Source organism: Bos grunniens, chromosome 8 (assembly GCF_055505025.1).
Source record: "Bos grunniens cultivar Pamir isolate PY7600 chromosome 8, Bosgru_T2T1.0, whole genome shotgun sequence".
Classification (NCBI taxonomy): Eukaryota; Metazoa; Chordata; class Mammalia; order Artiodactyla; family Bovidae; genus Bos; species Bos grunniens.
In genome coordinates this window covers 15247677-15265348 of record NC_141172.1, presented here as the reverse complement: position 1 = coordinate 15265348, position 17672 = coordinate 15247677, and the positions used below count along the sequence as shown (strand labels likewise).

Below are 17672 nucleotides of genomic sequence, written 5' to 3'. Positions count from 1 at the left end.
AGGCTACAGTCCATGGGGTTGCAAAGAGTTGGACATGACTGAAGCAACTTAGCATAAAATAGCACATGTCTAATGCCTGTATGAGCGACTTCACTTTCACTTTTCACTTTCATGCATTGGAGAAGGAAATGGCAACCCACTCCAGGGTTCTTGCCTGGAGAATGCCAGGGACGAGGGAGCCTGGTGGGCTGCCATCTATGCGGTCGCACAGAGTCGGACACGACTGAAGCAACTTAGCAGCAGCAGCAATGCCTGTATTCATTCTCTATGGATGCTATAATAAATTACCCAAAACTGAATGGCTTAAAGTAATACAAAATTATTATCTTATGGTTCTGGAGCTTAGATGTCCTACACAAGTTTCACTGGGCTAAAATCAAGATGTCAGCAGGGCTGCATTCCTGTTTTCAATCAATAGGGGAAAATCAGTTTCCGTGTTTTTACTAGCTTCTGGAGGCCACCCACATTCCTTGGCTCATAGCCCCCCTTCTCCATTTTCAAAATCAGCAAGGGTAGGTCAAATCTTTCTCATATTGCATCACTCTGGCCTTTTCTGCTTCCCTCTTCTATTTATGGGAAATTGACATTGAAGCCAACCAGAAAATCCAGGATTATCTCCTTATGTTAAAGTCAGATGATTAGCAATGCTAATTCCATCTGCAACCTAATCCCCTTTGTGGTGCAATATATTCACAGGTTAGGGAGATAAGGATGTGGATGCCTAGAGAAGCAGTTATTTCATCTACAGGCTGCCTAGTTACTCTTCCCACTAGGGTATAATTCCATGAGACAAGGATTTTATCTATTCAGTTTATTGCTCTGTCCCTAGACTAGCTCAATAAAAGTATAGGAAATGTGTAGATACTTGCTATGGACTGAATTTTTGTTCCCTACTCCATGCCCCCTCCCCTGCTGCAATTCACATATTGAAACCCTAATCCCCAATGTGACAGTATTTGAAGATATGGCCTTTGGGAGGTAATTAGTGTTAGATAAGCTGAACGGGCATGGTTGAGGGGGGGGGGCGGTGCTTCCCAGGTGGCTCAGTGGGTAAAGAAACCACCAGCCAATGCAGGAAATGAAGGAGATGAGGGTTTGATCACTGGTCAGGAAGATCTCCTGGAGGAGGGCATGGCAACCCCTCCAGTATTCTTGCCTGGAGAATTCCATGGGCAGAGGAGCCTGGTGGACTGCAGTCCATGGGGTTGCAAAGAGTTGGACATGACTGAGCGACTAACACACACACACACACTTGCTAAGTACTTTACATGAAGTATCCCATTTAATTCTCAGAAGATCCCTATGTGGTAGGTACAGGTGAAGACACTATAGACTAGGAAGTTAAATTAACTTGCCTAGGGTCATGCAGCTAGAACATCATGTAGGTGGGTTTTAGACTGGACAGTATGACTTAAGCCCATGGCCTTAACCCTCACACTCCACTGCCCCTATCGCATGGCAATGGGCAAACCTGGATCTTGCCCTCAAGATTCTTCCAATCTAGTAAAAATGATAAGAGAAACACAAGCAATAACACACACTCACAAAGACTATGGAGTGTAGTGTAGGAGAGGCCAGCATGTTTTTGTGGAGCATAGTGATGGGATAGATTAATTCTGGTTGGAGCTGATTATAGGCAACTTTAGGGAGGATGTGGCATTTGGGCTGCACTTAAGATGGTGGACATTGGTGGAGTTGGATGGAAAGGCTGTTTCAGGCAGAAGGAGCCACAGGAGTAAGGATACCCGAAAGGAGAAAAATGCTAATGTGTTCCAGAAACCCAGATTCATCTTGTTGGTATGGGGACTATGCATGCAGTTAGAGGATGAGGGCTGGGATCCCAAAAACTAGGCTAGAGATCAGGGGGATTTAATGATTTTGTTAACAGTTCTTAATGGAGAAAAATGACCTCAAGGAGCTTCCAAAGTAATGTCTGAAGCTGTAACTCAAAAGGCAACAAGCAGTAGAGAAAAATGAACATCTTGTTGAATAAATTGTGTTCAGAAGCTGCTAACTGTTTGCAGGGCAATCCTGGACCTACAAATCTGAGTTCAGGGCACAGCCTCAAATATAGGAGGCTCCAAAGCTTCTAAAAGCAGGCAAATATGGACAGTGAGAACGACTGGCCCCGCCCAACCTTTGCACAAGTATGGTCTCACCACTTCCACTTCACAGATAAACGAACTAAGGCTGGAAGGAGTAAGTGATTCATCCCAGAGGACACAACCACTAAAATTGAGACACTGAATCTGGATCTCATGACCATCAGTGTTCTGTGTATCCTGATACATAAGTGGAAAAGGCCACAGGGTGTATTAGTCCCAGAGGAGGAGGCTGTCAGCTTTTAGGCTCTTTCACATCCCAGGTTCCTATGGGGTAAATCTGAGGAATTTGGGTGTGGCTACTCATGAATCTCACTTCCAAGCTCTTCTAGGCAACAGAGAGAAGCCAGAATTATCTGAAAGATGAAGTACAGAGAGACAAGGTTCATAGTAATCAAGAGAATGGGCTTCGAAGTCTGAAAGACTGACGTTAGCTGTGTCTAGTCTCTCTGAGTCAGCTTACTTCATTTCATAAAATGAGGTAAATGACACACGTAATTGTACGGACTCAATGGAGGGCTTCATGTAACGTGCTTAGCAGAGTACCTGTCATTTTAAGTGCTATCAGGTAAGTGCTCAAAAACCTGTGTCCTCCTCCTTCCAGTCATTCTCAGCCACCCTCACACAGCCCCTCCCCTGGGAGAGTAAGCTGTCCCAGCTCTCAGTGCGTGTTACACTCCACACTGAATCCAGAAGACCCACTGTCCCTTGGGGTGACGTCTCCTGGGGTTGGGAACAAAAAGAGAAGGTTTCTGGTGAGGTCGATACAGAATGAATAACATTCATATTTCTTGTCAAGTCAGTGCAGATTATTTTTCATCATTTTCAGTTCATGCTTTATACATACATTTCCTGGAAGAGGAAAGTCATGCTGGTCTTCAGTGGTGTATGGGAAAAGTCCCAGAAAGATTCTGTGGCCAGACCACTTCATTACAGATTCCTCTGAGAGGGCACCAAAAGAGCAAAGGAATGTCAGAAGGGTATCACCATAGCAACATCATAACAATCAGACTGAAACAGAGTAAAAGTGGAGAGAGCGTGTATGCCTTGTCATTGATGAACATAGGCTCACAGTTACGTTGCCCTGGAGAGCAGTGCTCAGAGTTCAAGGGCTACTCCAGTTCGGTTGGGTGAGAGGTGAGATTTGGTGAAAATTCTGTTCATTTTGGCCGAGTGATTGTGCTCTAAACTGATTACCACAGGCGGCTTGCTAACAAATAGTAGATGTTCTCAGAGTCTCTCCTTTGATCCCAAGCAATGATGATTTGCAAGGCTAAGTGTCTACATAACAAATCAAAAGTAAGGGCTTACCCACTTTGATTTTGTTTACAAAATCCTGACTAGTCACAAGTTTGGAGGGATTGTCTCAGTGCTTTATGGGATCTGTGATACAAGCATTTATGTTAGTGAATTCTGGGTTCTGGAAATAAATGTACATATTTCCCCCTAAGCACTGACATAATGGCAATTCAAAGAAAAGTGTATATGTGTGTGTGTGTGTGTGTGTGTATCAAGCAATTTCAAACCAGGACAAAACTCCATGTATCCATGTTGTTTTTAAAATGACACTGGATGTCCATAGTCATTTCCACTGAAATGATACTCTATGGTACTGTTCAAAGTTCTAGCAGCAGCTAAAAAAAAAAAAAAAAAAGTGCAATTTAGAATCACAGTGGATAATTACCTGCCTTCAATTCTATAGGCATAGAATGAATATTCTTTCCTAAGTCGTTTATTGAAAGGAGACTGTGAGCCTTCTTTCTGTTTTTAAGATCTGTTTGCACTTTTCATAGTGACCCAATGTTATTCCAGTTCTTCCCTACTAGGCTGGATTTAGGGTTTCTAACATAATTTGAATCTTTAACGGGCGACTCTTCTCATCAGAAGATAAGCCTGTTTTTGCTCGGGCCTGACACAAGCTGAGTGTGGCACACTTGTGGTTGGCCTCAGCACTTGAACAACGGAGAGAAATCGTCTCACCATTAAACAGATCAACTTAGATATGATCCAAGGAGGGATGGTTGCCAGGAGAACCAACAACTAATGTAGTCTTCTTTAAAGACCCGGTAGTCTAGTTCCCCCAAATCAATTTAAGAGTGAGTCTTGAACACCTCTCTTAAGTGGGAAAATCAGACCATTGTATGCTCATGGATTTGGGAAGTCATGCTCTCAGAGTAGTTCATACAGAAGGGCATAGGAAGATAGAGAAGAGGCTGGTGTGTCATGGATGCTTCGAACTTGCTTACATCCCTTTCCTTCTTCCAAATAGGAACATAACATGGGTATCAAATAGACCTTCTCTTCAAGAGGTGAAAACACTGCCATACCTTTGTGATCAGTGCCTACCCACTGGGTGGCCAATAAGTCAGTCATGAGCCCCTGCCTACCTTGGAGGGCCAACCAAGAAGTTGTGCAGATACAGTTCTCCTTGAATATCTGTGCAAAGAAACAAAAGAAACTACTGTCAGACTCAAGGTGCCGTGGAAGAACTTCTCTCAAGCAACCCCTGCCTTCCCAGCATAAAAAATAAACAAGATTTTCCTTTTCCTATCATAATTAAGGCAAGACACAAAAGCGAGGCCATTACTCACCCTGTTCTACATTAGTCCCCAGCTGTTTCACCTACTCGGGACCTTCTTTCCTCAAGATTCCAATTAGATTTGATATACTGCTCAATATTAATTTCCTCCTAAGAAGCTACATCACCATTTGGAAAGCCCCTTGGGTTGAATAATTATTGAATTTCTGAATGGCCTCCAGCCAACCTCAAATGTGATATTGTTTCATGTCCAATAATATGAAAAAGACTTTTGCCCTGGGCATTGAACAGCTGTGATGATGCTTTTCTGAAGAAGTACAGCTCTCTGAAAGGTTTTCAGGGAAGTTTCATTTTAAACTGTCCCTGGGTCTTATGGTCTGCTCAGCAGAGTCCCCATTGGATTATTTCCTTCCTTCCTTCTTTCATTTATTCTCTCCTCCTCCCTCCCATTAGCCCTCTGTCTTCCCTTCCTCCTTTCTTGCTCTCCCTTCCTTCCTTTGTTACTTTGTTTCAGAGAGGATTTATGACAGCTAGGTCCCTCATCAAGATTTCCACCCAGTATTCCAGAAGAAGAAATCTCCTTTTTTATAAAAATAGAATTACACTTCCATTCCCTTTCCATGGCTTTTCGCTTCCCTGGGTTCTTTTTTGTTTGTCTCAGCAGATGCTAAATCAGGTTTTCACTTGAAGTGGTTTCTCATTGCTACTCAAGTTGGGGCAGAGTCTTCACCAGAAACCCAAAAGAAAGCACAAGTGAAGAGCTGGAAGGACGTTAGAGTTGATTTGCTTCAGCGTCTAGTACAGCTCCAGAATTTTCCAGGCGACGGAGGGCAGGGGATTCATATTTATTGAGTGCCTGGTATGTGCTAGGGGCTGTGTTGGGCATTTTCACTTCTATTAGCGCCTCTTATCCTCACGATGACCTTGGATGGTAGGTATGCTTCATCCTCATAGTGGCTTTTCCTCTTTTTTCTTTTAGTCAGCCTGCTCTCTAACTCCAGCTTCTTATAATCACCTCCCAAATAAACTCATTGTCCTGGAGTCTTTGTTTTAGGCTCTGATTTGAGGGGAATCCAAACCGAAATCCTTGGGTTCCTGCTGGACTGGAAATGAAAACCGTCTTGCATGCTGATTAGTAAGGGAGAAGGTTATTGTCCTGAGTTCTGCAAGAAAATAGACTAACCCAGAGGGAAACCCTGAAGCAGAGGAAACAATTCCAAGCCAGGAACTCTATTAAGAAAATTTCCCTTAAGTAGAATTTTCTTTGAGAAAATACATGCAAAATGTTCACTCAACATGCGTGGCAGACAATACATCCAGTCACTGTTCTTCTCTTCTGAATAAATCTTCAATAGAAGTCCCCTGGTCATCCTCACTTATCTGTCAGTCTTTCTATTTTTAAAACTTATTTCTTGGGCTGTGCTGGGTCTTCAGCACATTACTGCTCTCAGGTTTTTTTTCTCTAGTTGTGGCAAGTAGGGGCTTCTCGTTGTGGTGGCTTCTCTCGCTGTGGAGCACAGGCTCTACGGTACTTCAGATCAGATCAGATCAGTCGCTCAGTGGGCTTCGGTGGACTCGAGAGCTGCGGCTCCTGGGCTCTAGTGCACAGGCGCTATAGCTGTGGCGCATGCGCTTAGTTGTTCCACTGCCTGCGGGATCCTCCTGGACCAGGGGATCAAACTCGTGTCTCCTGCATTGGTAAGCAGAGTTTTTACCACTGAGCCACCAAGGAAGAAACCCTGTCCATCAGTCTTAACTGCATCCTGGGGAATTTTCCCCCTGCTGTTCACGCAAGGAACAAGACACAGCCATCCTTCTCTACCTGGAAGGCAGCACAGAGTGTTAGCTGAAGTAAGTTGTGGGCCATAGAGGCAGGTCAGGTTCTAGTCAGCTGGGTGACTAAGTCTCACTGGTTTTGCTGCAGAAACGATCTCCCAGATTCAGCGGCCGAAACCCCTAAGGCTAATGTCTTGCTCACGTGACGTGCTTGGATTTGGTGGATGGGGGTCGGGGAGGTTGTGCTTCCGAGGCTCCCACAGCAAAACTGAGGCTGTGGAGCAGCCACTTTCCAGAATGCTGATGGTCGCTGTGACAGAGTGCAAAAGAGGCAGAGCTCACACTGATTTTGTTCATTCTATCTGAAAGCGACCCATGTCTCTTGCTCAAGGTGAACGCAAAGTACTATCCAACTTTTAGGTAAGAGAAAAGAGAGAGGTCGAAAAGCAAAACACCTGCGAAAAACGTCTGTTTGGATAATCTTTCCACCTGAGTTTCAGTGTCTTTGTGGTGTACCATGCTGCTGCTGCTAAGTCGCTTCAGTGGTGTCCGATTCTGTGTGACCCCATAGATGGCAGCCCACCAGGCTCCGCCGTCCCTGGGATTCTCCAGGCAAGAACACTGGAATGGGTTGCCGTTTCCTTCTCCAGTGCATGAAAGTGAAAGTGAAGGTGTTCAGTTGTGTCCGACTCTTCATGACCCCATGGACTGCAGCCCACCAGGCTCCTCTGTCCATGGGATTTTCCAGGCAAGAGTACTGTGTACCCTGGGGGTATTCAATTTCTGAGGTTGTTGTGAGGGTTAAATGAGAAATGGCACATAGCCATTATTCCATAAATGTGGCTTATTTGTATGCCTGAAATATAGTATACTGATAAGTCACTTCAGTCGTGTCCGACTCTGTGCGACCCCATAAATGGCAGCCCACCAGGCTGCCCCGTCCCTGGGATTCTCCAGGCAAAAACACGAGTGGGTGAAATATAGTATAAAGGCTTACTATAAACAATAGCAAGCTCTTCAACCTTTTTCTATAAATTGCACTATCTAGTCTTTAAAAATGATTCCTGTGCGCTTTCTCTGAATTTCTCCAAGTTTTGTCTGTTCTGAGATGTGGATTCTAGCACAGTGTTCTCAGTCTAGAAAGGCCCTCCCTACTACTAAGAGATGAGAGAGTACTCTATTTTTTTTTTGGAAGGGGAACTATTCGAATATAAAATGATGATCATGATATTTAGTATTTATAGCAAGTATTGTTCTGGTATAGAGATGAAACAGTGCAGAAGTTCATCAGAACAGTATGGGTCTCATTAGAAAGAATGTATTACTATGATGCTCAGAAAACTCAGGCTGGCTATGAAGTTACTAGAACAGTGTGGGCTTCTTTGGCCAAGTGTGTTATTATAATTTCAGTGGAACCATTATCCTGTCAAGAAAACACATGGTAAAACCTGCAGGGGCTCCCTGGGACTTCATGAGAGAGAGTGGATCTGACTTTCCCTAGGGAAGGCAGAAGCCTGGTGGGGTCTGAGCAAGGGCCTGAGGCATAGCTTGTACCCACAGCTGCCTCCTAGGCCCTCATCAGCCTAGCTTTTGGCTGGGAAAGCTAGCACTTTGAGTATCTAGTCAGGAGACTTTCTCATTTTCCTTGGGTTGATCCCACCCCTCCTCCCCCCTCCCCATCATCTTTTCACATGATGGCAATCAACTCCTAGTTTTATAAGGTGTTCTTTATTCTGGCAGAATTTAGGCCAGGGACTTTCTGTTCAGCAAATGGCTTGGCTCACGTGGACCCTGGGGTTGTTTACGTTTTTTAGGACTTGCTATTGCGAAACCCTAGTTTATTTTACGTACTTGGACTGCTTTTGCCAGAATGAATTCATTTGCTCAAGTTATTTTTAAAATGTACTTTTTCTTAGCTTTTTAGAGACGCTCTAGTCTCTTGTTTGTGTGGGTCTAGGCCAGAAAAAAAACAAAGCAAAACAAAAAAACGCGGTCTATTGCTCGAAGCCAGGAAAAATGTCTAGCCAATGTGGATCAAAGGAGGTTCTCAGTTTTAAACAGAAAATTCTCTCCTCCCTGAATGCTGACTTAACACTGAGTGGTGCTAGTCCCAGGGCTGAAATCCTTGATGCTTCCAGAACCAAGAAGGCCCTGCAAATGAGTCTCAGACTGCTCCTGCAGGTATGCTGGAGGAGGCTTTCAGGATAGTCACTGGGAAAAAAATACCTTCTGTTGTCAGTTGGCTCCTCCACAGTCCAGTAGGGAGACCACTGGAGGCTGTAGGGCCACACACACCCACGACCTCGTCTGGGCCAAATGGGCTGATTCACCAGACTACCTTGCAAACAATTTTTTTGTGTGTATGAGTGTGCTTTTATTTCCTTTTTTTAAAAAAAAATGTTTTATTGAAAAATAATTGATTTAGTGTTGCATTAATTTCTGCTGTACAGCAAAGTGATACATATATTCTTTTTCATGTTCTTTTCCATCATGGTTTATCACAGGGTATTGAATATATTTCCCTGTGCTATACAGTAGGACCCTGTTTATCCATCCTATATATAATCATTTGCATCTGCTAATCCCCAACTCTCGGTCCATCCCTCCCCCTGGGCACCCTCAAATCTGACCTGTGTCTGTGTCTATTTCTCTTTTGTAGTTGTTTGTGGCATTTTTAGATCCCACATATAAGTGACATCGTAAGGTGCTTGTCTTTCTCTGACTTCTTTCAATTAGTATGATAATCTCTAGGTCCATTCATGTTGCTGCAAATGGCATTATGTCATTTTCTTTTTAATGGATGAGTAGTATTCCATTGAATATGAGCAGCACATCTTTATTCAGGCATCTGTTGGTGGACATTTAGGTTGCTTGCATGTCTTGGCTATTGTGAACAGTACTGCTGTTTACATAGGGCTGCATATAACTTTTTATAGTTTTGTCAGATATATGGCCAGTAGCGGGATTGGAGCATCATATGTCAACTCTATTTTTAGATTTTTAAGGAACCTGCACACTGTTCTCCATTGTGGCTGCACCAGTTCACATTCCCACCAAGTGCTGAAGAGTTCCCTTCTCACCATACTCTCTCCATCATTTGTTATCTGTAGACTTTTTAAAGATGGCGATTCTAACTGGTGAGAGGTAGTACATACCCAGGAGTTTTGATTCCTTGCAAACATTTTATTTCACAACTGGTTTTTAAATATAACTCTTTAGGACCTAGATTCTTACCTTTGGGGGAAATCAGAAACCCCTCTGAGAATCTGATGAAAGCTATGGCTCCACCACTCAGAAAAGTATATGTACATACAAACATTTGTCAGTGGTATCACTGGGATAATATCCAAGAACTCCCAAGGTGGGAATGGGGGCATAAATCCCATTGATTCAGAATTTGGGGAAGCTTCAAAACTGAGATTAATGGTATGTGGATACTATTCATTCTTTTGGAACTTGTTGAGTTCCAGGAACTACACTGGAAGATGGGGACACAGTGGTGCATAAGACAAGGATCCAGCCTTGTGTGTGAAGGCTGCAGTTTAATGGAGACAAACCTAGAATAATTGTGATTATAATGAGTTAAGTGTTATGCTGGGCCTGTAAGTATGGAAACCTCTAAGAACTCTGAATGAAGGGTAGTTAATTCAACACATATTTGATAAACATATTATGTGCTAGACAATTAGGTATAAGCTAGTGCACGTGGAACAACAGACTGGTTCCAAATAGGAAAAGGAGTACGTCAAGGCTGTATATTGTCACCCTGCTTATTTAACTTATATGCAGAGTACATCATGAGAAACGCTGAGTTGGAAGAAGCACAAGCTGGAATCAAGATTGCTGGGAGAAATATCAATAACCTCAGGTATGCAGATGACACCACCCTTATGGCAGAAAGTGAAGAGGATCTAAAAAGCCTCTTGATGAGGGTGAAAGTGGAGAGTGAAAAAGTTGGCTTAAAGCTCAACATTCAGAAAACGAAGATCATGGCATCTGGTCCCACCACTTCATGGCAAATAGATGGGGAAACAGTGGAAACAGTGTCAGACTATTTTTGGGGGCTCCAAAATCACTGGAGATGGTGATTTCAGCCATGAAATTAAAAGACGCTTACTCCTTGGAAGGAAAGTTATGACCAACCTAGATAGCATATTCAAAAGCAGAGACATTACTTTGCCAACAAAGGTCCGTCTAGTCAAGGCTATGGTTTTTCCAGTGGTCATGTATGGATGTGAGAGTTGGACTGTGAAGAAAGCTGAGCGCCGAAGAATTGATGCTTTTGAACTGTGGTGTTGGAGAAGACTCTTGAGAGACCCTTGGACTGCAAGGAGATCCAACCAGTCTATCCTAAAGGAGATCAGTCTTGGGTGTTCTTTGGAAGGACTGATGCTAAAGCTGAAACTCCAATACTTTGGCCACCTCATGTGAAGAGCTGACTCTCTAGAAAAGACCCTGATTCTGGGAGGGATTGGGGGCAGGAGGAGAAGGGGACAACAGAGGATGAGATGGCTGAATGGCATCACCAACTCGATGGACATGAGTTTGGGTGAACTCTGGGAGTTGGTGATGGACAGCGAGGCCTGGCGTGCTGCGATTCATGGAGTTGCAAAGAGTCGGACACGACTGAGTGACTGAACTGAACTGAACTGAACTGAGTGCACATTGTCCTTGCCTCAAGGAGCTTAAAGTTTGGATGCTCTAAATCCAAAGTTGAGGGAGGGGACTGGAAGAGCAGGATACCAGCCACAAGTAAACCCTGATGGAGAAGTAAGTCCATCGAGGTGAAGGGGGTGAGTATCCCAGGCAGTGAGAGCAGTGATGAGAGCAAGGTGGGTGGGGAAGCACACACAGTCCATCTCTACCTGGGGATGAGTGGTGAGAGCAGAGTGGAGAAGTTTGCTGGGTCGGATCCCACAGGTCCCTGTGCTTCGCCCAAGGATGGTGGGTTTTATACTGTGTCAAAGGTTGTCACTGAGGGTTTTTTTTTCTAAAGTAAGTGAGTAAAGTTAAAGAGGAGATGATATTAGAGAGATTGCTCTGCTTTCTGTGGAAAAATGGATTGGGGTGGTGGAGGGGCGTGGTGCCTAGTAGGTGAAGAGACCAGAGAGGGGACCTGTTGAATTAGTGTGGGTGAGCGATGATGAAGTCCTAGCAGTGACAATGAAGCTGGAGCAGAGAGATTTGAAAAACAGGGTGAAGCCTCTTGATAGTACCTCTCAGGCTGCGACGGATTCACCTAATAAAACCACCTTGCTACTGAGGTGGTATCCTTTAGAATCATGGCTGCAGAATTGCTGCAGCTTAATAATCAGATGGGGAAACTCTACATTCAGTTGCTTAATGATGCTGATAATGACACCGATACCATTGACAACAGTGGTAACTGAATCTTATTGTTCACTTACTCTGCGCCCGTTACCCTTTCACGTGTTCTGCGTGTATCAACCTACTTTTTTTAAAAAATGACTTTATGATGTAAGTTCCATTGTATCTGTGGAATAGATGAGGATATTGAGATAGCACAGAGAAGTTCAATACCTTGTCCAAGCTCACACAGCCAAGAAGTAGAAAAACAGATTTGAAGTCTCGTTCCAGGACTCACACTCCTATCAAAATTACTCTTTTCCTACAATGACAGATATAGTGTCTTTTCCTGTAAAATTCAGTACGAGCACTAAAGTGGGGATTTTCAATTTGTTCTGAACATTGTAGCCACAATAAAAACGTTTCCATGCCACTCACATCCTCCAGAAATGTAGTAAGTGAGGTGCTAAGTTGCATCTGACTCATTGCGACCCCGTGGACTGTAGCCCACCGGGCTATTCTGTCCATGGGATTCTCCAGGCAGGAATACTGGAGAGGGGTGCCAGTTCCTCCTCCAAATAAGTGAGGTACACGAAGCAAAATGCTGGGCGTGAATGTTTTGGCAGATTCAGTTTCCAAAAAACAGAAAAGCAGAAAAAACAAACAATGGTGTTTTCGAACAATGAATGCTGTTTTCCTTTAGCCATAAGGGAGTTTTTAAACTTGACAAATCTATTCAGCTTTCAAAGCATTCCACATTCCCCACCCACAAGCAAATGCCAGAAGGTGCCAGTTTGAGCCAATTCTGAGCTCAGGAATGATTTTCTCAATACTAGATCAGATTTCTTCAATGTCTATGCTCAACAAATGGATGCTTACTAATGTTCTAATGAGTCTGATGAAAACTGCTTAGCAACTTACCACGGTACTAATGTAAAAAGGACATTTCAGCAAGAGATGATGTAGTGAGACACAAATGCAGAAACAGAAAATGACAGGGTCTTACTACTTTAAAGGGACTGAAAATCACTGCATTGAGATCTTTGAAATTTTAGAGCTAGGCTGTGCATAGGCTCAGTTTAATGGACTTTCTTGGTGGGGGGAGAATGCTTCCAATTACATAAAGAAAGTAATTTCTTTTGCAGGAACTAATTTTTTTGGGAGAGGACAAAGAAAATAATGTTTAGTAAACTCGTATTCACTGAACTAACTTTTTTGGAAGCATGCCCTTTGACCTGACACCATGCTAGACACAGATACAAAAATGAAAAAGGCATCTATCTTGTCCAGACTTCGCTGCTGCTAAGTCATGTCCGACTCCATGCGACCCCATAGACGGCAGCCCACCAGGCTCCTCCATCCCTGGGATTCTCCAGGCAAGAATACTGGAGTGGGCTGCCATTTCCTTCTCCAGACTTTAGCAGTGGATAAAGAGAAGCAAAGAAATGGTGTAACAGACAAAGCAAAAGAAAATACCAGGAAATTAGAAGTGAGACAGTGAGAAGTGAGGATAGAGGGAGGAACAAAAACTGTGTCTCAAGATTTTGGCCTTAAATTTGGGAGTGATGTGGAGCCATTAAACAGAAGTGATGATCAGATTTGATTTTATAAGGATCATGCTGTTGTCAGTGTGAAGACTGGGTTGCAGTTGGGGAGATCAAAGGCAGGATCAGCTCCAATCTTCATAAAAATCATTCCAAAGCATTCTGCTACCTCCCTGGCTGTTCTCTAATTCACTTCCTCTTGTCCCCAAGACATAAGATTTATAATCTTTAAAATGCTATTTACTTTCCAAGTATTTAGGTTTTCCCAGATATCTGTTACTGACTTTTATTTCCATTTACTTTGTATGACTTGAATCCTTTTATTGTTATGGAGACTTGCTTTATGGCCCAGAATATGATCATCGTAGTACATGTTCCATGTGCTCTTGGAAAGAATGTGTATTCTACCATTGTTGGGTATTGCTGCATTCTATGTCACATGCATCAAATTGCTAGTTTTTGCTCAAGTCTTCTATATACTTACTGTTTAGATTTTTTTTTTCTGTTAAGTCGTTCATTAAAATTGAGCCTATGCATAATCTAGCTCTAGAATTTGTCTTCTTGTTCTAACACTGAAAGAAGTTTTCAAATCTCCAATTATAATTGCAGATTTGTTAATTTCTCCTTATAGTTTTATCAGCTTTTACTTCAAGAATTTTGAAGCTGTTATGTAAATAAGTATTTAGGATTTTTGTGTCTTCTTGCTGAATTGACCCTTTATTTGGCATTATGAAATATTCTTTATCTTTGGTAATATTCTTTGCTGGGAAACCTACTTGGTCTGATATTAATATAGCCACTCCTGCTTTCTTTTGATTAGTGTTAGTATGGTGTATCTTTTTCTACCTTTTTAATCTGTTTGCCCTTTATTTTCAATATATGCTTTTTGTTGGTAGCATATAGTTGGATCCTGTTTTTTCATCCAATCTAGACAATCTCTGCCTTTTAATTGGGGTATTTAGAATATTTATATTTAACTCTTTTCAAAAGATAATTGACTGTTTAAGCAAAAATAATAACAAAGTGTGGAGCTTATACTATATGCAGAAGTAAAACATGAGGCCACAATAGCACAAAGGCAAGAAGAGATAAATGAGTTTTTCATTATAAGCTTCTTAAACTATATGTCAAGAGATCACTTGAATGTAGACAGGTATGTTAAAAGATGTACATACTATAACCCTAAAGTAATCACTGAAATCAAAGAGTTGTAAGTAATAAACCAACAAGAGAGATTAAATGCAATCATAAAAAATACTCAATCCAAAAGAAAGCAGAAAAGGAAGAAAAAGAGAACAAAGAAAAAATGGAAACAGCAAGATGATATATTTAACATAAACATATCAACAATCACATTAAATGCAAAAGCTCCAAACACCCTGATTAAAAGGTAATGATTTTCAGATTGTGTAAAAGCAGGTATAAAACCACTCATCAAGTACTGAGCTAAGTAGCTTACACAGTCTCATGAAATCCTCTTTAATAAGCATGATGTTATCATCATGTCTTCATTTCAAATATTTAAAAAATGAGCCTCAGAGAGGTTAAGTAACTTCTCCAAGTAGCACAGCAGGGCACTTCAGAGTGCTAATGAGCATATAATCCTTGCTTCATTCCCTTCCCTCCATTTCAGCAGCACTGAGTACCTGTTTCATGGAGCTGTGCCACATGACAACTTCTGTAACTGCTTGAGATGGAGTCCAGTTTAACCATCTGAGTGACCATGGTCTGTGTATTATGTACACTTACTTAATCTCTAGCTTCCTCATCTGTAAAATGGAACTAATACCTGCCTCAGTGTTGTTGTGACGATAGATTCAGAAAGTCCAGTGGGTCGTGTATGTTAAATGGGGGTGGTTAACTGTTGTTGTTACTTTTAGCTCTACCCTGAAGATCACACAAGAAATATCAATTTGTACAATTCCATGTCAATACCAAAACAGTGTTAGAGAAATGTGATGTTCACTATCTTCCTCTTTGACTTGCAACATTACAGAAACAGATCATAGTGGTAACTGTCTCATTTCTAATTTTCAGCATTATATGAAGTTCAGGTTTCCTCTTTGAGAATTTAGCAATGTAATGATCAGTCTTCTTCTAGAGAAACCTTTCAACTCAACTGTTATATTTATGAATGAATTTTTTTCCTCAGAGTAAAAATGTCATTTGTTTTCTAGATTGAAGGGTTTAGATTTCTTACACTTTCACATTGTATACCTATACTGGCAACCTGGAAGGAATAACTTCAGCTTAGGTTGTATTATTATAATAGTAACTAAGAAAAAAGAATTTGCCCAATCATTATCTTATATCTGCTATTTTAGTATATAAATTAAAAAATCAGAATGAGATCTTGGGAGTTAATAGACAAAACCAACCAAACAAATGAACAAAAAAAACCGCCACATATGATTCCAGCATCATATAGAACCTTTAAATATATTTTCTTTCAAAAGAGAGTATCGGTAAAATAAAAGTTGTTTAGATACATGATGACTGTCAGCTAAGAAGGAAGCCAATCAGTCATTCAATATAGCACTGCTTTTCTGAGCAAATAACTGAAAGAGACAAAATTTCCGACATTTTATTCAAAATTCTCCATCTAGGAGCAAAGACATATAACAATGTGCACGCATGCTTTAATAACTTATTTCACTGTACAACTTGCATCCCAAACAACAGTACAATAAATGAGCAAAAGAAAATAATTAGCACTTAAATAATCTAGCAAGTAAATAGCACTGAATACGGGGTTCAACAAGGTGGTATCTCTACACTGTTTCATGACTGAGCCATAGCATCCCTCATCTGGTTGAGTGTGTGTCTAAAAATCAAGATGTCTACACTTTTCCTATTAGTGATGTGAAAGGCTGGTAGGACCTATGTTGGTTCTGGTTAAATTCGGTGGGCAAGGGTGGAGGGGCTCTACCACTTTTCTCCCTTTCTTATACATATCTTTCCCTTTTATGTTACTTTCACAGTTTAAATAAAAATGTATTTTATGATTGTGTATATTGTCTTGTCAATGCTGTTTTAGCACAGAATTAGGTTAATTGGGTATATTATAGCTAGCACAATGGTCCAAACACAGGAAGGAAACAAAAGAAATTGACCACTTAGTTCTGCCAAAGTAGCACCTAGTAAAACAGCAGGTCAGTAAAGTTTCTCCTGCTAGTCCTTGTATGATGAAGGCAAAGAGACATGGCAACAACTCCAAAACATGGGCAGAAATGTAAGGAAGACGGTATTATTCTCGGTCTTGAAAAGAAATCTTACTAGTGAGTATTTTTCTATTCCATTTAATAATCTGAGTTATAATGATTACTAAATCAGAGCAAGACTATACAAGAGGAAAACAAGATAAAAATGAGTGACTAGGGAAATCTGAACTTCTTCCAAGTGATTACATTTTCCAAGGGGAAAAAAAAGGCACAGGAGGTACACATTTCACTTTGGCTCAAAAATAATGAAAAGTAACTGGAAAAGTTGGCAATAACTATGGAAACATTAAAATCCAATTCTCTGTATTTTCTGTGACAGAGCTCAACAAACAAACAGAAAAAAAACACCCTGACTGTGATTCACCATCATCAGGACTATACACAGTGCCTGACGTTTCTACCCAGACTGAATCCTGAGGAGTACGTCTGCAAAGTAGGATCTTATAACTGATTTCAACAACACGTATGCTTGATCAATATTTTCTTTCTAAAACTTAATCTATGTTCAAGCTACCTTCCTTCTGTGGAGCTGAAAGAATCTAAATGCTCTGGTTTGTAGCTGATTGTAAAAGTAGTTCAGTAACCCCACATACCAAGGAACATCAAGAGATGGAAAGTCAACTAGTCTTATGCCTGTGAAAGCTAACCCAGATATCACTTTGATACTTGTAAACCATGTAAGTTTCAAAAAACAGCAGTTGTGGTCAAGTTTATATCCTACATCTTTAAAAGACAGCAATACTATTTATTATAATTGTAAACATAATAAGTCTGTCTCCGAAGACAGCACATCCAGTAAAAGGTGCATTTATTGTAACCGTGCACGTGACATCCCCTTACAAACTTTTTGTGACAACTGTAGTGTAACTAACTAACTGCCGTTGCTAAGTAGGGCTCTAGAGCATGACTGGAGGGAGTCTCCTTTCCCAACATCACCAACCTACGTTAGCAGCAATTATGATTGTGACGAAACATTCTTAACAGGTTACACATTTAAAACGTCATTAGAACATCTCGTTCTTGGACACTGGTATAGAAAGGTCTTCCAAAGATAAAGGAGTGGAGGCCTGGCTTAATTTTCTCAGCCAGAGCCATTATTATGTTAAGATCGCCCTCTGCTGTTAAATCAAGGTCTATCTTCAGGTTCCGAAGCGATTTAAAGGGCTTTTTCCCCTTCTGCCTA

The 17672-nt window shown here is 41.4% G+C and overlaps 1 protein-coding gene and 3 long non-coding RNA genes across 6 annotated transcripts in view; 1 reads left to right on the top strand and 3 right to left on the bottom strand.

The window, feature by feature from the left end:
• Positions 1-1260: 1260 nt before the first annotated feature.
• LOC147366692 (uncharacterized) lies at positions 1261-3416 on the bottom strand. Its single transcript, XR_015169482.1, has 2 exons — positions 2950-3416; positions 1261-2825 (listed from the first exon to the last, which is right to left on the bottom strand). It is a non-coding gene; the product is annotated as an uncharacterized LOC147366692 (long non-coding RNA).
• A 223-nt stretch (positions 3417-3639) lies between these two features.
• On the bottom strand, positions 3640-4619 carry LOC147366691 (uncharacterized). The gene is made up of 2 exons (XR_015169481.1): positions 4490-4619; positions 3640-3736 (listed from the first exon to the last, which is right to left on the bottom strand). It is a non-coding gene; the product is annotated as an uncharacterized LOC147366691 (long non-coding RNA).
• Positions 4620-6208: 1589 nt separating this feature from the next.
• LOC147366690 (uncharacterized) overlaps positions 6209-17672 on the top strand; it is a 12015-nt gene continuing 551 nt past the window's right edge. Inside the window, exons 1-2 of the long non-coding RNA XR_015169480.1 lie at positions 6209-6492; positions 16809-16922. This is a non-coding gene — a long non-coding RNA (uncharacterized LOC147366690). The remainder of the gene's footprint in view (positions 6493-16808; positions 16923-17672) is intronic.
• The window catches only part of C9orf72 (C9orf72-SMCR8 complex subunit), a 26681-nt gene continuing 24847 nt past the window's right edge, over positions 15839-17672 (bottom strand). For all 3 annotated transcript variants that reach the window (XM_086414904.1, XM_086414901.1, XM_086414903.1), the window contains exon 11: positions 15839-17669. In XM_086414904.1, coding sequence (XP_086271030.1) covers positions 17483-17669 — 187 coding nt within the window. In that variant the 3' untranslated portion in view covers positions 15839-17482. The remainder of the gene's footprint in view (positions 17670-17672) is intronic.